This window comes from Colletotrichum costaricense, assembly GCF_030867565.1.
Source record: "Colletotrichum costaricense strain IMI 309622 chromosome Unknown Scaffold_3.1, whole genome shotgun sequence".
NCBI classification, from domain to species: Eukaryota; Fungi; Ascomycota; class Sordariomycetes; order Glomerellales; family Glomerellaceae; genus Colletotrichum; species Colletotrichum costaricense.
This window is the reverse complement of record NW_026848232.1, coordinates 240,479-261,117: the sequence shown is the minus strand read 5'-3', so window position 1 is coordinate 261,117 and position 20,639 is coordinate 240,479. Positions and strand designations below refer to the sequence as shown.

The 20,639-nt window shown below is 51.2% G+C and overlaps 8 protein-coding genes across 8 annotated transcripts; 2 read left to right on the top strand and 6 right to left on the bottom strand.

The window, feature by feature from the left end:
• Nucleotides 1-581: 581 nt before the first annotated feature.
• Nucleotides 582-2,165, bottom strand: CCOS01_02888 (methyltransferase domain-containing protein; the record flags this gene model as incomplete). The annotated part of the gene is made up of 9 exons (XM_060451075.1): nucleotides 582-645; nucleotides 702-1,121; nucleotides 1,177-1,314; nucleotides 1,366-1,444; nucleotides 1,533-1,728; nucleotides 1,788-1,810; nucleotides 1,901-1,961; nucleotides 2,016-2,057; nucleotides 2,130-2,165. The coding sequence occupies 9 exons, from the start codon at nucleotides 2,163-2,165 to the stop codon at nucleotides 582-584; spliced, it is 1,059 nt and encodes a 352-aa protein (XP_060317340.1).
• Nucleotides 2,166-2,699: 534 nt separating this feature from the next.
• CCOS01_02887 (methyltransferase domain-containing protein) lies at nucleotides 2,700-4,235 on the bottom strand (the record flags this gene model as incomplete). The annotated part of the gene is made up of 11 exons (XM_060451074.1): nucleotides 2,700-2,745; nucleotides 2,798-3,220; nucleotides 3,284-3,421; nucleotides 3,473-3,510; nucleotides 3,571-3,593; nucleotides 3,650-3,772; nucleotides 3,833-3,851; nucleotides 3,904-3,926; nucleotides 3,982-4,037; nucleotides 4,106-4,149; nucleotides 4,206-4,235. 11 exons carry the CDS (start codon nucleotides 4,233-4,235, stop codon nucleotides 2,700-2,702), a joined length of 963 nt encoding a protein of 320 aa, XP_060317339.1.
• Nucleotides 4,236-4,788: 553 nt separating this feature from the next.
• CCOS01_02886 (methyltransferase domain-containing protein) lies at nucleotides 4,789-6,381 on the bottom strand (the record flags this gene model as incomplete). Its single annotated transcript, XM_060451073.1, has 11 exons — nucleotides 4,789-4,846; nucleotides 4,911-5,333; nucleotides 5,393-5,530; nucleotides 5,588-5,625; nucleotides 5,682-5,704; nucleotides 5,771-5,893; nucleotides 5,950-5,968; nucleotides 6,027-6,049; nucleotides 6,105-6,195; nucleotides 6,247-6,288; nucleotides 6,349-6,381. The coding sequence occupies 11 exons, from the start codon at nucleotides 6,379-6,381 to the stop codon at nucleotides 4,789-4,791; spliced, it is 1,011 nt and encodes a 336-aa protein (XP_060317338.1).
• An 817-nt stretch (nucleotides 6,382-7,198) lies between these two features.
• On the bottom strand, nucleotides 7,199-7,560 carry CCOS01_02885 (uncharacterized protein; the record flags this gene model as incomplete). The annotated part of the gene is made up of 2 exons (XM_060451072.1): nucleotides 7,199-7,466; nucleotides 7,526-7,560. 2 exons carry the CDS (start codon nucleotides 7,558-7,560, stop codon nucleotides 7,199-7,201), a joined length of 303 nt encoding a protein of 100 aa, XP_060317337.1.
• Nucleotides 7,561-8,008: 448 nt separating this feature from the next.
• Nucleotides 8,009-8,587, bottom strand: CCOS01_02884 (uncharacterized protein; the record flags this gene model as incomplete). Its single annotated transcript, XM_060451071.1, has 2 exons — nucleotides 8,009-8,411; nucleotides 8,469-8,587. The coding sequence occupies 2 exons, from the start codon at nucleotides 8,585-8,587 to the stop codon at nucleotides 8,009-8,011; spliced, it is 522 nt and encodes a 173-aa protein (XP_060317336.1).
• Nucleotides 8,588-9,814: 1,227 nt separating this feature from the next.
• Nucleotides 9,815-12,181, top strand: CCOS01_02883 (uncharacterized protein; the record flags this gene model as incomplete). Its single annotated transcript, XM_060451070.1, has 2 exons — nucleotides 9,815-9,865; nucleotides 10,118-12,181. The coding sequence occupies 2 exons, from the start codon at nucleotides 9,815-9,817 to the stop codon at nucleotides 12,179-12,181; spliced, it is 2,115 nt and encodes a 704-aa protein (XP_060317335.1).
• Nucleotides 12,182-14,080: 1,899 nt separating this feature from the next.
• On the top strand, nucleotides 14,081-14,998 carry CCOS01_02882 (uncharacterized protein; the record flags this gene model as incomplete). The annotated part of the gene is made up of 1 exon (XM_060451069.1): nucleotides 14,081-14,998. The coding sequence occupies one exon, from the start codon at nucleotides 14,081-14,083 to the stop codon at nucleotides 14,996-14,998; it is 918 nt and encodes a 305-aa protein (XP_060317334.1).
• A 978-nt stretch (nucleotides 14,999-15,976) lies between these two features.
• CCOS01_02881 (HSF-type DNA-binding protein) lies at nucleotides 15,977-18,217 on the bottom strand (the record flags this gene model as incomplete). The annotated part of the gene is made up of 6 exons (XM_060451068.1): nucleotides 15,977-16,809; nucleotides 16,865-17,284; nucleotides 17,339-17,406; nucleotides 17,458-17,556; nucleotides 17,610-17,959; nucleotides 18,122-18,217. Coding segments are annotated over 6 exons (1,866 nt in total), but the record flags the coding sequence as incomplete, so codon positions are not given.
• Between the last annotated feature and the right edge of the window lie 2,422 nt (nucleotides 18,218-20,639).

Sequence of the window (20,639 nt, the reverse complement as noted above, 5' to 3'; positions counted from 1 at the left end):
CGCTGATCTCGGCTACTTCCCTATCGTTGCTGAACCAATGAGATGCGTTAGCATGCAATGCCTATGATAGAATAGAGATGCCCAAAGCGTGCATGAAGCACATTACAAATGTCTGGTTCATGTTAGCCACGACAGACATCTGATAAAAATCGTCCCTCTACTAACCGCATTCAAGACTATGCCTGACTGTGATAAGCTCGAGAATAACGATATGTTGTGCGAACCCCGTGCTTCTCACAGGAACGCGGAGGGCACATGTCGAAATAGTGTTCCTGGATTTTGAGGAAAAGTTATTAGGGCAAGTAAGACAGATGCTACCTCCGTACCCTTTGAGTTCACGATTGGATACTCCCTGGTGGTCCTGATGCTTGACAACCGAACGGGACCGGGACGCTTAGGCAGATTACATGCATACATACTATTCGACGACGATCCCAAGCCTCAAAAGCCCTCTTAGACCTTCGCCATCGCGATTCAATTTCGAGTCGTGTAGTGACTAATCATCAATCATGTGAGATTCATGAGAACGGGTCTCGCACGATCCGGATTGGTCCCATTTTAGCATAAGTTCATGCTCTATCTCAAGAAGGCACTGTCACAGCTTCCTCATCCTTTTTCTCTGGCTTCCGACCCCAAGCAGCATACCTAGAAGTTTCGTTAGTTGATATTGTGTCATAGATGTCAATATTTCAATCACTTACACGTCGTAGTATGCATGAACTCCAATCTTTTTGTGTTCGTTCCTCACCTCAGCAATGAAGACCGTCGCCTCCTCCTTAGTCCAGTTCAGGACGCGGGTGAAGAGAGCCATAGAGGCTGCTTCAATTCCCGAGCCGGCAGATGCTTGAGCCCACAAGCCTAACTCCTTGAGCTTCGGGTCCTTAGGCCAGGGGTTGTAAGGCCAGATGGCCTTCTTCTCCTCGACATCGACAAAGCCTGCGCCCTCCAACATCTGCTTGAAGCTGGCAGCGACGTTGACCGGACGACCCATCGTTGCAGCTGCCTCCATGACCAACTTCGTCCACTCGAAGGGCTTGAAGTCGTCCGTCATCGTGTCGTCTCGACACATGAGTGGAAACATGTTGTCCTGAAGCTCAAGATAACCGCCTGGCTCGAGACGCCTGTGTTCAACATGTGTCAATATTGATGACCTGCTGATCGAGGCGTGCTACTCACTCATAGGCCTTGGCGATCATTCCCGGCCAATCAGAAAAGCTCGCAATCATGTTTCTGACAAAGATGAGGTCAAACGGCTCCGACCAGAGCCACTCTTTCTCGACATCGTCAACCTCAAATGAGCAATTTGGAGGTACGCTACAGTCAAGTATTAGCTGAGGGATCGTCTTTGTTGATGCTAGAACTCACAAGCCGGGTTGAATCGGGCTTAGGTCAACACCAAGCACCTGGGGAAAGTCAACGACTGCAACCGCCTTTTGTGTTTTCGCTGGAAATTACTATAGCTTCAGCGTGGTCGTCCGCTACATCCATATTAGTCGCTATTACTACACTACATAGAAGGCGGATTGACTCACCGTAGTCTAGGGCCCAGACGCCAGTCCCAGTACCGATGTCTAGCACTCGCTTGGCACCAGCGTTCTTGGGGCAGTTGCAAAGTTTGTTATCCCATGTAAGTAGCCACAGGTTATGGGTGAGATCTGGCAACAAATGAGCTTGACTCAACAGGCCCACGCGGCGTTCGGCTTGCTTACCAAGTCTGTCTTGCTCTCGCTTGAAGTTGGTCAACCGTTAGAAATGAGCAAATCGTTGAGAGAGTCATGGACTAGTACCTCGTCATTGGGAAGGAGATATTCTGTTCACGATGAGACAAGGTTAGCCTTCGCAAAAGGCGTTGGGCGAGATGGTAACTTGCTTCCATCGCTGAGCCGATGATAAGTCCGACCGTTTTCTCGGCGGTAGTCGAGGATGCTGGACCTCAGAGAAGCCAGCGAGTCGTCTATGGACTACATGATGTCAACCCAAATCCAAAGTCAAATAGCCTGAGAAATATCTCTCACCGACCCATCGATGGAGGATGCACCATCGTCGATCTCGGGTTCCTGGAACTCATGTCAGTCACAACTTGCTATCTCATGGGCAATGAGCATAGGACATTGCGGCCGAATACTTACCGCAGCTATTATCGGCTGCTGTGCCTGATCAGCCATCTTACAATGTCGAGCAAGGGAGATTCCGAGTAAATTTTGGTGTAAACAATGATGAAGAACAGAACTATGAGTGAGGAAGAGTTCCAAGTGAGGGGGCAAAGGGCTGGGTAAATGTAATCTCGCGTCCTTCCGTATCGAGAGGGCCCCTGGTCGTCTTCTCCATGTTGATGCATCGCCCCCCGCTTGCATCCCTCTGTTGGTTTGCAGAACTGTGTTTGTTTACTTTTGATTGGATTTTGCCATCATTATCATCTCATGCATGCATATGCAAGGTGCCCGGAACCATCATTCAGTGTCCCGTGGTGGACAATAAATCGAAATACAGCAAAACAGCGCCGAATTTACGGGTCCTTGGTTCGCAAGTGACGAGGCATCACATCGGTTACGATCTCTTCAATATTACAAACGGACATGCTTGTCAGGGAACGGGCGTCCAAAACTTCTTGCTTTAGCAAAGCATTATGGCTCAATTCTATGGAAACTGTCAAATAAGGACATCAATTGAAAGAGGAAGCTGCCAAATACCATGTATGTTTAAGCACTCCCTCTTTCAGCAGGTTTCCGACCCCAGACTGCATAGCTAGAGAATTATCAGTCAAGTTTCCCACTAAGACATCTGGCAATTGACTTACACATCGAAATAGGCGTGGATGTTTTGCTGCTTCAACTCCTCTCGAGCTCCAGCGCAGAACACCAACGTCCGCGCCCGCGACCATCCCAGAACGCGAGTAAATAGAGCAAGCGAGAGGGCTTCCAGGCTTTCCATGGTGATAGACTGGCACCACATGCCCAATTCATGTTCTTTGGTGCCCTCTTCGGGCCACGGCCCAATCGGCCATATCTCCTTCCTCTCATGCACGTCTTCGAACCCAGCGTCCTCGAGCATCTGCTTGAATTTCGGGGCGTCATCAAGTGGCTGTCCAATCAATCCGGTGCTTTCAACGAGCAACTGAGACCACTTGTATATCAATGAATCTTCTGGCATAGTCCCGTCGGTACAAAGCAAAGGGAAGCCATTATCCTGCATTTCCAGGTATCCACCGGGTTCAAGATTCCTACATTGTCAGATGGTCAGTTATGTATAAATGTAAGACTACAGCAGAGCTTGGGCGACCAACTTGAAGGCTTGGATTACGAAGTCTGTGCGACTTTTAAAGCAGGCGTTCATAGATCTAGAAAATATGAAGTCGAATGCCTCTAACCAAATCCACTCTTTCTCAATATCGTCAACCTCGAAATGGCAATTCGGAGGGACGCTGGTAGGTCAGTACGCCAACTCTCTTCTCACCGGGACAAAGTCGACTCACAATTCAGGCTGTATAGGGCTCAGGTCAACACCCAAGACCTGTGCATCTGAATGTTAGAGTTGTTTAATGCATGACTTTGCAGACATTAGTCGTCTTACAAAAGCTCCGGGGTGCTCATCCGCTTTCATGCCATCAGTACCTCCATGATTTGCCTTTGAAGCCACTCAGCAGACTTACCATACGCAAGAGCCCATATTCCAGTTCCGGTTCCAACATCAAGAACTCTTTTAGCGCCGTATAATTTGGGGCAGTTACATAATTTGCCATCATAAGTTAACTTCCAAAGATGGTGAGCAAAATCTGTCTAGCGAGCTTAGTACTCTGTTTCCTTCTCGATGCTTCTTCACTTAGAATACGTACCTAGGCGGTCCTGTTCTTGCTACATCATGCATCAGCAATTCAGTCCCTTGGATTCCATCGTCCTAGCGCACCTCGTCGTTGGGAACGTGATAGCCTGTGTTAAAGTCTTGTAAGTGGCATGTCAAATGTTCAGGCTGAAGGATACTCACTTCCATCACTTAGCCTGTGGTACGTCCGGCCGTTCTCTTTACGATAGTTCAAAATACTGGACCTCAAGGAAGCCAGCAAGTCGTGTGGTTAGTAGGAGGAATCTATCAGGAGTCTGGGTAACACACAGATCCTCCTATGTAGTAGGTTTCCTCGTCAGGACCATCATCCTATTCATCAAGTTAGCACACTCATCCGCTCACGTGGACGATGGCACTGCACCCACGTTTCCCGGAAGTTGCGCGTCATTTGCCATGTTGACTTGTAAGTTGGTTCAGCTGTCTTGATGTTCATGGAATGGCAATGACAGGCTTAAAAATGCAGCTGGAAAAATGAGGGGAAAGGAGGAGAGCCGACTGTTGGTTGCCCCTTGGCTACCCTTGCCACCATTCTTCTACACTTCCAACAACCATTCGCTAGACCCGCTTGTTATTATTTAGAGGCCAGCATGTATCAATTGTGATTGGCTTGCGCTGTCATCGTATCACCGGGCCTGCATGTTTGCTAGCTGTACGACAAGGGTCGTGAATGCAAGCTCCATCACTCTTGGGCGTGCTCAGAACTAATACAGGCAGAATGACCGAGTAATATTGCCGCAGCACCAGTTCCTTTCTGGATCACTTCCCTTTGAGAGTACCACATCGTACGACAGTGCAGCGTTTCCCACCTGCCAGGCTTTTTTAGCCATGTTTGCAACAGGCATTCAGCAGGCAAGGATGCCGTCTTATTGATAAACGGCATGTGGGTAGCATGTTGAAGAGTATGCAGTTTGTATTGAGAAAGAAGAATGTGCAAAATATCACAGATGTCTAACTGGCCTCCTCCTCCCCCTCCTTCTTCTCGGGCTTCCGGCCCCAAGCAGCATATCTATTCCGATTAGTTAAATGACCCGTACTACACGGCAAGGTGTGAATGGGTGACTAGGACTTACGCATTGAAGTAGCCGTGGACTTTCTGCTGTTTCAATTCATCCCTGACCCCAGCGCAGAATACGAAGACCTCTTCTCGAGTCCAGCCAAGCACGCGCGTGAACAAGGCCATGCAGACTGGCTCAAGGCTTTCGAGGGTACCCGCTCGGCAGCAAATCCCCAGCTCCCTCTGCTTCGGATCCTTTTGCTGCCATGGGCTAATGGGCCATTTCTCTTGGCGTACCTGGACATCTTCAAAGCCGGCATCCTCGAGCAATTGCTTGAAAGTAGGCGCAACAGTCATTGACTTCCCCACAATGTTCGTGGCTTCAATAACAAGCTGAGTCCACTTCAGCACTTGAGAGTCTTCAGGCATGGAACCATCATCACAGAAGATAGGGAACTCATTGTCTTGGATCTCAAGATAGCCTCCCGGTTCCAGGTTGCTTTGAGTTATCGTAAGCTAAAGCAGAATTCCACCTATGCCTTGAGGAGGAGGACTTACTCGTAAGCTTGTTTGATAGTGTCAGACCAGCTGCTGAAACTTCCAACCATTGATCGAATCAATATGAAGTCGAAAAGCTCGGTCCAAGTCCATTCTTTCTCAAGATCATCGATTTCGAAACTGCAATTGGGCGGAACGCTGTTGGGAACGGTCATTATATGGTCACTTTCATGCTGGCAGCGAAGAACCACTCACTAAGCGGGTTGGATAGGGCTCAGATCGGCACCGATAACCTGGCTTGACTCGTCAATGGAATTCAGTATCCTGGGAAAAAGTTGTTTCGACATACGGTTGCTTCGGGATGAGCGTCCGCTATGAGAATTTTAGCAACCGAACATCAGACACCGCACCAAGGTAAACTCAAGCTGGTCTACCTACCATAATCAAGGGCCCAGATACCCGTCCCGGTTCCAACGTCCAAAACTCGCTTGGCGCCTTTGACTTTGGGGCAGTTGCAAAGGTTTCCGTCCCATGCAAGTATCCATAAATGGTTGGTGAAATCTAAAATGAGTTGTTGGCTTGGGCGCCCAAAACCTAGGAAGCAGAGGGGCACGTACCTAAACGGTCTTTTTCCGTCTGCGTTGTGCATTTAAGTAAGTCAAAACAACTCCTAGAGATACGAATGAGATCTCACCTCATCGTTAGGAAGATAGTACTCTGTCCGATGACCTCATTAATCACTTGTCAGAGCTAAACATGAAGACAAACTTACTCCCATCACTGACTCTGTGGTACGTGCGTCCATTTTCCCTGCGATAATCAAGAATACTCGATCGCAGAGAAGCCAGGGAATCATCGATGGACTATTTTTGTCAACATTACGGAAGTCGCTTATCGTTGCATGAAATACTAACACTGTCATCTATAGTTGAGGCATCATCATGGTCTTGAGGATTCTGTCTTCTTTGTTAGTTCGGAATATGGTTTCGAATTTCTGTTGATACTGGAATCCATACGTTGACTGTACCATTTTCTATAGTCTCGGCCATTGTTTGCTTGGAATATGCGCAGCTTGTGTGTGTTGTTTCGAACACAGGAGGAGATCAAAGATTGAGGGGAAAGACTGGGGTTAAATGCTGTTTCCTTGCCGAAGCTGTTGGGAGCGAGGTGACCCTGTTATGCATTCACAAAAATGTATTCGTACGGCGTAAGCGCCAGTAACTCCACTCGTTGGTTTCTCGAATTCCGTTCCAGCCGAGTGATTGGACTGAACGTCGTTCGTCAACCCATTCGTGCATACTACACCGGCTTGGATGATCGGTCTTTAAGCCTAATTTGGCCGGAACAGCGGAAATGCAGCCGGTGTTTGGGGAAGTATGCTTGGCAAGATGCAGAGTGATATGGATTCGTTCGAGATTGATGTTAGCTGCCCAATTCCGGAAGTAGCTGAGCCCGTGAGCAAAAGATCACGCACGCGCAATAATGCACCGCTGTCCTTTCGAGATGCAGCTATGCATATGTCTGGGATTACAAACGCCACGGACCAAAGTGTGTCTTTGCATCAATCGGCGGAAGCCAAGGTCGAAATTGACGCAGGGGAGTTGAGATTATAATCGATTGGAGGCTAGACCAGCCCAAAGTCTCTACTCTTCTCAAGAAAGTCCTTCCCTTATATCTTCATTGCTAAACATATCTTTACACTGATACCGCCACGCCTGCAGTTCATATCTCTAACTCTGAGATGATCTTTTCCGTGCTTCTTCAACATCAAATGCGTGAGCAACGATCTAGGTAAAAGTTTTGTATGGAATTACCCAAAGTTTTCTGCTTTAGCACTCGTGTGGTAGTCACACTTCAGCCACTCTTCTAGTTTACTCTAGTAGAGCTGGGCTTGTTGGTTGGTGAGTCCGTTGAATCGTCTGACTTGTGTTTCGTAAAGCTCTGCTGGAAGGTTTTGATGGCTCTACTTGCTCGGCTTTTGTGGTGATAGATGGCAGACTTCAGGTCCCGAGGATTGTGGGAAAGAGGCACAAGGGTGTTGCCGTCTTGGAGGTGTTCCTGCTGAAACCGAGCCAGCTGGGATTGTCGAGTTATGTGATTATCAAGAGGATTGATTCGAGATCGAGTTGAATCACTGGGTTTAAAGAAAGGTTAACACAGTCTTCTCAATGGAGAGACAGAGCTTCAACTTACATCCCATGATCAGGACTAGAACCAGGAGAAGACATGGCCGGGACTCAGAGAAATGGATGAGATTCCTCGATGAAGTTATTACATTGAAGCTCGGTGATCTCGACTTACTAGAACAATGTCCTCTACGATACTGGCGAGGGGAGGGTCTTATACATGACCAAAATCTTGGCCAAGTGCGGCTGGGAAGACTGTATATAATGGTAGTCGAGTCAAGGTGAACAGGTTTGGGACGGACATGAGGTACTGGCGAGCTTCCAATGCTGTTCTCGAAGCCGAATTAACTTAAGCAAGAGACATCGAGCTCGACACAGGAAGAATAACACAATGGTCCGCCGGCGACCCGCGGCCGTTCGCACATGGACTTGGTTTAACCGCCATCCCACCGTCACCGGTGATTTGCCCCAGACTGGAGATGACCAACTTCGCATACTGCTTCACACCCCCTTGTCGTACCGGATCCAACCTGGATTGCTCCTCCTAAGGCTACGGGCCGTTACACCCACTTCCAGCGTCCCAGAAACCCGGTGCGTGGCAAGTCGAGAGGCTGTCTAAGCCCTTCATGGTATCGTCCCCGTTCGAGAGCCCCTCAGGCAGTCTTCTTTCATCCTTCGAGAACATGCAAAGACGCTGGACACCTTCCTTTAGGAGAAGCTCGTGTGTCGACTTGGGAAGATTACTCTTGGACCCCGGAAGAATACTGGTCACATACTGCCCAGCATGCATGGTATAAGCCACGACGATCTTGAGGGATAATCTCGTAGTCTCCACCACATGGTTCTCGGAGGTCTCCAAGGCGCTAATAACACGGCACCGGCATTCAATGAGACGTTGCACATGTTTCTTGTCGGGGAAATGAGGTCCCTGCCGGCGTTTGAGGTCGGGGACACTGCGGAAAGTCCGTTACTGTCTCCGGAGTGATTGTGGCTGGTGTTCTGCAGCTAACAAATCCAAGGGCTTCAATGGAAGCTTCATCGTGCATGCTGTGGCTAGTGCTTCTGGCTGGTTGGCTGGGATGGTGATCGAAGGCAGAAACGACAGGCAACCAGCCACAAGTTCGGCCATGTGGTGTCCCTGTATTCTGATTTGCTGGAATGCGAGCAATAGGTGATGGTTGCTGAGCCGCTCACCATGCTGCACTGATTCGGAGTACGGCTATTCCGCACCCACATGAAGGCTATCCCGCACCCATACTAGGCCTACTCAAGCAAATAGTGGGCTACACGTGACTACACGTGACTGCACAGCCGCAGCAGCCACATGTTAGGTCATGGGCGCGCGCCTTCCCATTATTTCTGTTTTGACGCGTAACACCACCTTTTTTGGTCATTTTTGAAGCAGGATAAGTACCTCTCTGAGCACTAAAATATGGGCTCTAGAGATGTATTTTCCCTGAGCAAAGACTGGCTTCTGAAGTCGTGGTTTTGATTTTGAAAAGCGCGCATAGTCGACATTGTAGAAGAGGGCAAAGTGGAAGGTGCAATAGGCAGTGGAAGGTGCAGTTGTGGAAGGTGCAGTGGAAGCGCGCCTTCCAACCCTCTAGAACTGCCGGAATAATAGAGATTCCGGGTCAAATGTGGCTGCTGCGGCTGTACAGTCACGTGAAGACCACTATTTGCTTGAGTAGGCCTAGTATGGGTGTGGGATAGCCTTCGTGTGGGTGCGGAATAGCCTTACTCCTGATTCGGCCCTGGAGAGGTAGGGATACATCGCGTTATGAGGGACATTTCTGCCACCACCCTGGTTTATCGCTCTTTTCTCGGTGCTACATTGGCTAATGTTACACGAGGATGCTGAACAGTCACCTGGCAGCTTGTTTGAAGATTGAAGGAATGGCAGATCAAGTTGCAGTATTCAATTTAGGCCGAGGTCGCGAGGCTCCAACTGCCACGCCTCTGTGGTAAGCAGCTATTCGATCTCCAATTCTTTCCCAATTCTTATCAAGAGCCTACATACCTTACCCTGGTATGTTTCGAAACCGCCAGTGTGACTGATACACGGTTGGATGGCGGCGGCCGGCGGCGGCGAACAAAGAACTTCTCAGCCACACTCAACTCCCGCCAATTGAATATACGCTTGGGCTCTAGCCACCGAGGCTGACTCTGTGAGGAATTGGGATTCTGGGCTATTCAATGGTTATGATGCTTGTAGAACCTGAAGATTTGCCATATTTCTCACGGCTACGCGGCATGATGGCCGCCGGTGTGGGAAACGAGGTGGTGTCCGCGGTGTGATGTGAAGTCGGAAGAAACGTCCACAATTGAGTTCCAGGTGTCTTAGGGGACCCCAGTCATGGTCCGCGGGGAGGTCTCGGGCGATGCCGCCTTGTGGCAGGTGTTGCAGGTACACCAAATGGCTCGTGCAGCCAATGGAGCTCCCCTGTTCCCAGCAAGTCCCAACGCCATCTTCGCCTGCACAACTCCCCTGCCTCTCGTTGACCACCTTGCCTGAATAGGACGGTTCCCCGCGAGATGTATCTGACAGCAGGCATCTATTCACGAATGGCCTCATCAGGCACACCATGATGGGATATGCCAGTCAAAATATCGACTAGGTGACGACCGTGTGCTTTTTGAAGGGGGCTTAACAAGCTAGCAAGACGCTGAAGAAGCAATGCCGCTGTATGAACCCCTCGATGCTGGCAAGTCAGAAATCAGGCTTCTCGAATATGTCAGCTTCTCTGGTCAGCCGTCCCTGAGACTCAGTTCGGTATCTCTCGACGAAAAGCCTGTATACACAGCCCTATCATACGTCTGGGGAGATGCTTCCATCACTGAGTCAATCCTTTTGAACGACCAGGAGTTTCAAGCAACCAAAAACCTCTTCCACGCTCTTCAGCATCTCCAAGATCATTGGATAGACACGTTTCCTGGCCGACATCCGCAAGGCTTCAGGCTCTGGGTGGATGCCCTTTGCATCAACCAACAAGATGTCGCAGAACGAAATCAGCAAGTGCAACTGATGCGGCGAGTTTACGCGAGTGCCGAGCTCGCGTTCTCGTGGCTCGGAACGGATACCGAGGAGATTGGCGCAGCATTTGAAACGATCAACCTGGTGGCTCACGAAATGGACAAAGTCGTAGGACGACGCCACATTGGAGGAGTTGAGCCGCACGAACTGATCAGCTGGATGAAAGATTGGCCACAGCTCATCTTGGCTGATATAGGACCTGAAAACGACTGGCATTCCAATCAGTCGTGGAAGAGCGTTCGGTCTCTTTTCACCTTACCTTACTGGTTTCGCGTATGGGTAGTTCAAGAGATTGTCCTCGCAGAGAACCTGGTTCTGTTGTCTGGGAAGTCTTCTGTTGACTGGATAGCGCTTTTCCTCACATGCAGTTGGATTGGAAGGTTGAAAGAGATCCGGAGCTACTTGCAGAAGCCTTCGTGGATGGTTGAATCTGCCTGGCTCAGCATCACGTCGTCCGATAGGGTGCCATGGCACAATCCCATGCGACTCATGAAGGCAAAACACCTACACAAACGACCAGAAACGCTGAGTGCAGACGAGTGGGAGAGCTGGGGCTGGCAATTGATGAGCTGGAACCACACCCTCTCCGCCACCGACCCCAAGGATAATATCTATGGCTTGCTTGGTCTCACCAATTTGCCCCTGATTCCCGACTACAGTCCGGACGTCTCGGTCGCTTCGGTATATGTCGAGTACTTTGCTCAGAATCTTGCATACTGGAAACGAACAGGACGAGGCAAAGAGCTTGAACTTCTTCCAATGGCTGGCCTACATATGACCATGGGGGCGACTCAACCACTGGTCACCCCAGACCTCCCGACGTGGGTTCCGAACTACCCACACGCATGGAGTGAATCAAATAGGTTGTTTGAGCCGATCATAGGAGACGCTGATAATGGAGTTTTCGGGTCAAATGTCCCAGATGCGAACATCTCGGGCGAAAGACACTTACTGGTGTCCGGCATTCGTATCGGCAAGGTACTTCGCAACCTACCGAAGCCAACATTATTCGATACTGAGAATAAGCTTGTCAAACTCACCGAACAACTGGTAACTAGTAATGATCAGTTTTACAATGGGATGACTGCGCAGGAGGCCGTATTTCGCGCGGTGTTCGAATCAGGCGGTCGTGGTGAAGCTGTCTTCTTTCGGTACCCCGAAGCCCGAGCTGAGATGGCTCTCGGCTTCTTGTTTCACTTGATGTACATCGATCGAGAATTCGCAGGTGAACCTTTAGGACAGCGCCTATTCGAGCTACTAGGCCTCGACGACAGCAGCAGTGAGGCGTTCAATAGTAGCCTCTCGAAAGCATTTATTTCTGGCCATGAAATCGAGGGCCCATGGCTGGAAAGGCTCGCAGAATGGAATCCAGAGGATGGCCTTTCACCTGAGGTTCACGACCAGGTGAAGTCGGGTGTGAGCGCCTGGGACTGGCGTGATCGCGGGATGTTGCAGATAGGAGGAGCCGAGGGCAACTACATTGGCGTTTCCCGACAAAACATGGCTGAAGCTGTGGATGTCGTATGTGTACTGAAAGGGTCTTCGGTGCCTGTCATCTTGAGAAAGACCGAAGGCGAAGCGACTTGGAGCCTGGTTGGCACGTGTTGGGTAGCCGGGATGATGTATGGTGAGGTGAAGACTAAGCTTGATGACGCTTCCGTGAGTGTGGAGAGATTTGAATTACGTTGATCAGGGATCTCAGCAACATCAAGACGCCAGACATGAGAGGCCACAATCATCATGTAATCGCTCAATTCTCTTGAAATACGCTTAAGACACTTTGCGGAATAGTTTGCGCAAAGACTTGCCCCCGATCCATCGCTCGTGCCATCATATGGTTGACACCTACTTTCCGCAAATCATGTAAAGCTTCAACTCCATCATCACTGACTAAAAGTTACATTATTGAGATGATTTAGCTCAAATAATTCCATTTAAATTGGACAAAATCAACATCAGTAGCTGCGGTAGTGCCTCATAGGTGAATCTTACTTCCACGAAGGCGGCTGGATGGTACTCTGTGCCATTGGTGCCTGAGTATTCCGTCCGCCCCTGGCCATTCATCCCAACGCCGTCATCGCCTCTGTGGCTCAACTCACAGCCTGCACCCTTCATGACTGTTCGCGTTGGAGAGTCTGTCGGGGTGATGAGAGGGTGCACTTGGCAGAAAGTTTTGATTGTGTCTTCTCACACTGGCGCATACGACCTTGCCATTTAAAGTCTGTTGTTCGCCCGGGGCGTCGCACTTCAGCAACATATCTTGCTATTTTGCCATTCGCGTGCATTTTATTTTACCTATCTTACTAAGCGATATTCTGTTGCCCGCGTGAATCTTTGTACCTCGAGTATCTCGATATTGAGGTTTCTTGGCGGTTCAATTCCCGTCGTGGGCACTTCTTTTCATAGCCGTTCTCACGTTCGCCGCGTAAAAATGTACTTGGAATTCATGGTACAGACCGACCCCGTCTGAGTAAATAGCTAGAAAGGCCGTAAATCAAAGAAGAAAAAAAATCGTTAAGTAGAAAAAGTATTTCACCGATAAGGAATCGAACCAAAAACTTAGGTGTCAGGTCAATGGTCGAGGGGACTGAGATCCACACTCGGGTCTTCCCCCATGAACCCCTCGACCATTTCACCCGAATCACTTAAGTGACAGGAGTGAAGGAGGAAAGAACCAAGTACCCTCCGACCTCCAAAGATCCCGGTTTTCCCAGGACTGCTCTTGCATATAAAAGGAGATTATTCGAGAGACCTGTTTATCGAAAGCAATGCCTCATGATATCCCAGAGTCCCTCGCGACAGTTCGAAAAGGCGTGCGATCTTGAGCCCTGAGAACCACCCTCCTTCGAGAAGATTCTCACCCTGGTATTATGAGGGCCATATCACTCTTAGGTCTTCAGGTTTTCCCTCTTTGGTTCTATGCAGGCCAGCCATATCCCGAGGTTGCCCTGGCACCCTGGATACTATCCGTACTTAGTTCCAACGCACCACCATGATGCACGTTATCCCTAGGTTCTTAAATCCCCTTCAGCAATTAAATAATACTCAGAGATTCGTGAAGCTTGAAAAAGAAAATGACCGCTGTCTACGACTGCCTAATGGATTGGATCAAATGCACTCACATCCTCCGTGCCGGACCGTCCCCGTTCTCGGCCCGGACCCGGAGCGGGGCCGACGTCAACAAAATTACCCGCTCCTGCCCGTCACGCTGCAAAAGATCCTTCAACGTTCGATTTGTGGAGAAGGTTGCACCCACCGCCGCCCGCAGCAAAGAACACACCTCTGTCCCCCCCCTGTTCGTTCGAATTTCCAGGCCCGCGCACCCGAAAATCCACGCTAAGATAAACGACGATAAGACGTTGAGCACGAGCCAACGAACTCCCCCCCAGTCCCCAAATTTTTTAGTCGTCCTTCCCGTCGCTTCTGCGCATCTTCTAGACGCCGATCGTCAACAGCCTCAACCTGTCGCAACGTCGAGATCGCCAACGCACTCGTGTGACCAAACCTCTGAGTCCCCCAAGTACCTCAACACATACAGCAGCCACATCATAGAAAATAATATTCATCTGTATACATCAATTATACACAATGGCGCCAGCATCGCCGTCCGCCTCTACGGCAGCCCCCAAACTCCCCGCCTCGGCAGACTTCAACGCCCTCTACAACCGCATCTCCCTCGCCTCCGCAAAACAAGCAACCTTCCTCACCTCGATGCGCGCAAAATACCCCTCCCTAGCACGATCATCTTCCTCCTCCACACAAGCAACAACCTCCAGCAACGCCGCTACGCCAGGCACCTTTTCATCAATGTCGAAACCCACCTCCTCAACCGAGACCACAACCACAGCCACCTCAACAACCAGCCGCCCCCGAGCTCCCGCCGACGACGCGGACCTCCGCTTCGAAAACCCAAACACGGGCCTCGGCTTCGCGGCCTCCAAAGCGGACCAGACCACCTCCGCCGCAACGCGGGACCTAAGCCGCCGCCTCCTCGGCAACAAACGCGGAGGAGGTCGCGCCGCAGACGACCCGAAAGCCCTCGCCGCCGCGGCGCTCAAGAAGCGCAGGCTACAAGACGACGAGAGCGACGAGGAGGAAGGGAGAGGCAGCTGGGGCAAGAGCAAGAAGAAGAAGACCAAAGCCCATCAGGAGGAGGGGGGGTCTGCCGGACCCGAGGCGCTCGTACACCCGGCGGCACGGGAACGGGGCGATGTCGAGATGCGCGAGGGCGGATTGGACGACACGGAAGATCAAATACACGACAATGGCCAAAACAGCAAAGAGGATGCCCCGATCGCTAGTCCGATCCAGCCGGAAATAGCGGCGATGGACCCCGCCGAGGGGGATGAGGCCGATAAGCGACCCGAGACAGACGAAGCCACCAAGGAACGGAAAAGGAATAAGAAGAAGCGGAACAAGGAGAACAAGAAAAACAAGATGGCAGCGGCCGCTGCCGCTGGAGGAGAAGGTAGCGTCGGAGCCGCTCAAAAGATATCAGTGGCCTAGGGGAAATCATAGTTCCGCACATGACGAGTGCAGACTGCGGATCAGCGACACACTGCGACTCCCTTGGCCCGAGATGCCGGGACATCATCTCGCCAAGACCGCCGCCCTCATCCCTTGAGACCCTCTGGGAATTGCATGTGCGGTAGGCACCAGCGACAAGTCTCGGAAACTGTCGAATCACACAACTGCCGCGGATTGGCTGGCTGTCACAATATTGGTCATTGCATCTTCGCATTAGATCTAGCCAAGACTTGTTGAGCATGTGCCATCAGGCCATTTGCAAGCCACACACTGCTGCTATTCCTGACCAAATACCTCAATATTCAGATGTGAACATGTTATTTTTTGAATGATTATCCATTTCCTCTCGCATCCCAAATGCAGATGTCGCAAATTACACCCCGATATGGACAGCTTTGGACAAATCTTGACAAACCTTGCCGCCTGACGTCCCTTGGGTATCCCGTCTCCTGAGCTCCGACCGCAAACACACAGCCTCCATCCGAGAGTGAATAATGTGAAATGAGATGTGGGATCCGCACTTGTTCTGTTCGATGAGACGCCATTGTGACGCTGAATTACTAGAGTTGCTAGTTTATAGTATGTTGTTGCTTCACGCAGTTCGGCCGTGATGCAGTAAATAACACATGGTTGATATCAATGTTGAACTTTTTGACGATTGAGAAATCCGGTTGTAAGTCGAGATTGACCGTCGGTGAATCGTATTATGTAGTGACCGTTGGCTTCGTGTGTGTTTCGGGTCTTGATCCTGGAATTTTTGGTTCTAGATATGCATCTGTGCAGATCGTGTACTGATCCGAGTATGATCCCCCTTTCTTCTATACAAGGAAAGGAATATTTCCAGGAAATCATCGGATAGATGTGTCTATCTGATATAGAAATGTACGGGCACGCGTGCGAGGAGTGTGCCATGCATAAGGATCCAACGGACGACCCTGAAGGAGGCAATTGCTTTGCTCACTGCATACGCTTGCGCTTCCGATCATCGTCGCCTCGGGGATCCTCATCCTCGTCGTCTCGTTCAGCCGTGTCAGTCGGGTTGAGGATATGCGCCATACTTCCGCGACGCGTGGGTGGTCCTGAATGATCTCTGATGGCCAAATTCTTGTTGTCCCGGTTGGCCGAGTTCCACGACCAGTTGCCAAAGGTATCCCCACCACCACCATTCGAGAAGGGTGCGCCAGGAGGTGTGGTCGGTCGCGATAGAGGCCGTACTTGGGTCGCGTTTTGCAGTGAGTAGGTGGACAGCGACTCCCTTAGGCGCTGGTCCTCCGGCGCGAGTCGGCTGGGCGAAGATGGCCAAGGTCCGGAAGGCGGTCCTGATGGAGGCCCTGAAGCAAACGGCGGCGGCGGGGCACTGGGCTGCCACCCGTGTGCCCGTATATCAGCCGATGTGTGACGTCTTGCTAGACTTCCAGGAGGCGGCTCAACCTGAGCCAAGGGATGCGGCCCCGGAGGAGGCGGAGGCGGCGCCCCCCGCAAGGGAGATGAGGCCTGTGGCACTGAACCACCGCCAACCGAACCACCACCAATCGAGCCATAGGGTCTTCGCGTGCTGATCGAGAGATTCGAAGGCACAGGAGGCCGGTAGAAATTCTGCCCTCTGGGCTGGGGAACAGCAAGATTCGCGTTTCGTCTTGGGTCATCCTGGGGTAACTGCCGCGGCGAAACCGGTGCATTCTCCACGTTGGTGAAGTATGCTCGGCTGCTTGAGAATGGCGATTCCTGGGGATCATCAATAGTTCGGAGCATCTCGGCCTGTCTTGCCATTTCCGATTGCAAACTGAGAACTGATTCGCGCAGTGTTAGCTGCCAGCTACGTGGACCACAAAAGATGCAACTCACCATCCCGGTGCACTGGGTTGTCGGGACTAGGGACGAGACTGAGCACCGTCCTAGACAACTCTTGGTTGAATTGGAGGAGCCGTGACATTGTTTCCATCACCGCTTGCTGCTTAATATGCATGTAATGGGCATTCTCTTCACTTCTCTGCAGTCGCATGCTCAGGTCGTACAGCGTATGCTCGAGCCCAGGCATACGCATTTCGGAGCCATCGCTCGGGGGAGGCATCGGTTCCGAAGGCGTTCCGGGCTGCGAAGGGCTGGGCTTTGAGTTGGGATACTCCCGGTGAACAAGAGCATGACGTGAAGCTCGCCGTTTGATTTCACGGAGTCCAACCAGGTCGCCTCGCTTGAAATTGCCGTTTCCATGTTTGAATTCCCACAAAGCGGTCTCGGGATTTGTCGTGTGGAAAACGTCGCTCACTGTTGCCTCAATTAGCATTGGACATTTTGTGGTCAAAGGAGATGCTATCGAACCTTTATGAAACCCGTACATGTTCAATTGTCTGACGAAAGAGGATATGTTGGTGTGTTTGAAATATTGTCTAGTCGATAGTGAGTAGGTGAAGGACATATTCGAAAGCGTGTTCACCTACGCTAGAACCTTGGAAAAGTCCGCGGACGGTGACATAACGAAGCTTTCAGCACTCGCTGACCATGATATCAGATGCTGTATGCTTGGGTCCTCCAGCATGCTGAACGGTGTTAGCTATACTGCTACTGAACGTTGTTCTAGACTCCTGCTCACCTGTACAGCTTATGTATGAAAGCTGTCTGCACAATCTTTGGCTGGTGCACAGCCGCGGCCGCAGCTGCGGGCGCGGCGGGCATGGCGATCGAGTTGTTCGCAGATTGGTCTGTAGGCGAGGTGTGCTTGGATGCGCCGTTGGCATCCGTATCGTTGTGCTTGCTCGAAGGAGAGGTCGTGCTGGCGTTGTTGGAGGAAGTGATCTCCATAGGCTCACCGGGAGATGGAGCAGACATTTGGATGGTCGGGGTCGGGGTTGGGATAGGTACAATGCGATTCGGAATCAGATCGGCATGACCGTTAGCAGGCAGAGGAGCTCTCTGCGGACTCTCAGTCACTGTGGCCATCCCCTCTGTAAGACGCAAGAATCCGGTTAGCTCTAGAGACAAGGGCGCAATGAATTGCGAGGAGAACGCGGTTTTGGGAATGGCAGGGAAGACAGGAGAAAGAGTTGGAGCGGTATCGAGGCGGTCGCGGTGGGTTTGAGGAAATGGTTGAGGGGCTTGTCTCACCTCATGGCTTCGCAGAACGGTATAGGCGATGCGGGCGGGTTCTGCAGCGATGCGCGCAGAGGAAGACAATGGGATAGGTCTATCGCAGGAGGTATGGGGTTGGGATGGCTATCTGGGATCGATTCTAGTGTCGAGTGGTGCCTTTGAGCCCTTTGGCAGCTTCGCGAGAAGGCTTCCTTTGGCTAGGATTGGCGAGAAACGACAGCAATGTTGGTTGAAGCAGGCGAGCGCGAGTGGGTGAGCGGTTTGGGGATTGAAGCGTCCAGCCGTGGTTCGGTTCTGCTAGCAGCAGGCCTCTGTTCCAGCTGCCGACAGGCTTCCAACGTCGGGGGATTGCTAGGTAGAGGGATGGATCTGCTGGAATGCGTCCAGATTGGCAGAGTTGAAGAAAAAGGTTTGGGGTGTTCTTCTCGTCCAGATGGGTGGCGGAACTCTCAGCGAAATACCTAGGGATGCGGGATGCGGGATGCAAGAGAATGGAAGTGGAAGTGTCGAAGTTCTAGAGTTCGAAGAGAAGGAGAAGGGTTTCCGAAGGCCAGGGCCGCCGGAAATATGACGACGAATGAGGGACAAGGACGAGGGACTGGGGGTGGGTGGTGGTGCTGATGGTGGTGCTTGTGCTGCTGCTGGCGAAGGTTTAAAGTGGCTCGACTAGATCGATAGTCGGTTGGATCTGCGAGGACACAGGAAGAAAGAAGGCCTGATTAAGGAGAGCAAGTGCCACAAGAATTGCGGGATGGTGTAAGGTAGCGTGTACTCTAGACTGTGATTCAGCAGTCAGCTTCTGAGTGGCCCCGTTCTAATTGCGGCGTCGATGTGTCAGTCGGTTGGTAAACCCAATGCTTCAAGGTACCTTTTGTCGTGTTTGGGTCAAGGAGCAAGAGAGGGAGCAAGGACGGTAGATAGCCGAAGAAGCATGTGTGGGAGAAGGAGGAGGAGTGTGAGCGACGAGTCTCTATTGAGCCCAAGCACGGTAATAGTGTCCGTAATGAGAGAGAGAGAGAGAGAAAAAAGGAGAAGGCGAAAGTAATAGAAATCGAAAAAAGGGATCTCAGGTATCCAATGTCAAATGGCCGAAAGTGGGAGAGAGAAGGAGGGAGGTGTGGCGCCCGTCCCACCAGCAGCACCAAGTGAGGATGTTCAGAATGTTCAGGTCGGGGAAAGTGTCGTTATTGATGGAAGCTTGCTGATTGGGCTGAAGGAGGGGGTGGGAGGGCATCCGCGGGCGTGTGAGATGGACGGCCATGCATGGGGCGGGCCCAAGTCGCTTTACCTTGCAGCAGCAGCAGCAGCAGCAGCAGCGAATTTTAGGGGTACGAAGTACCTAGGTACGGAGCACCAAGGAGAGGACGGGAGAGCTCCTGCTCGGTCACTGAATTCTTCTTTCCCACCTTCACCTCGGGCAATCACACATTCCGGTACGTATAGTACCTTAGGTACCTTTGTATCTTAGGTATCTAGGTACCTCACCAAGATATGAGATATCTCACTCCAGGTCTCTCACTCACGCACAAATACATGGGACGCATCTGTACAAAGGTATACACGCGCGCTATCTTTGCCTATCTCTCTCTCTCATCTCACTCACACACGCATACACATGCTGCTGCACACAACAGGGCAGGTGGTACGGCAGGACAGACGATGTGGAATGGAAGATACCGTGGAAGCTCAGGAGAGAAGGGGGAAGGGGGTGTCCGGTCCCCGCCAGCTGAAAATGGGAATGGACAGGTGGGAAAGCAGGAAAAGGTCACATTCAATCCAATGGGTGGGTGGATCTGGCTGGAGGGGGGGTCGACGGTCGTCTTCTCCTCGCTGGGATCTCAAAGCGCACCCCCTCCCACAGGTAGGGAATTAGATGTGGGTGCAGATGCTGGGGTCCCTGGTGGCATTCTCCGGAACAGGGTCAAAGGAACAAGGTTAAGGCCGATGGATGAGCTGCCAGCCAGTTACTCAAAGTCTCAAAGGCTTCTTCTCCTGCATGTATCATCCCGTGCCTCTCAGTATGGGCGAATACACCAGTATTGTATTCTTGCTCTGGTCAGTCTACGCACGTTGAAATGGATAGCGCCCGCCGGGATCCCGTACCGCTCAGAGTCAGATTTTGGCTCGTCTGTCTACGTAAGGTAAGGTCGTAAGGTAAAGAGGTATCTCTGCAGCTACAGTACCTACCTACGCCATGAATCTGAATCGAAGAGGCGTTGAAGTCCCGTCAAGATGAGATGAAATGCAAGTCCTGATGTCTGAACCCCTGACGAGACTCTTTCCAAAATGGGCCAAGTTTGCTTCTTCTTTGCCGGGTCTTTGCTATCATACAATTCAAATTCACGAAACGTGGAACATGATGATGAAGTACACTGGCAGGCAGGGAGGGAATTGCCATTTCCCCATCCTCCAGACAATAGCCCAGACGTTCGATCGGCGAAGCTCTTGACGCTCTTAGTCACAGTCATTCGCTGATGCCCACCAGTCTAGAGGAGCACAAAGAGCTTCAGCCGCACGATGCCTTGAGCATCAA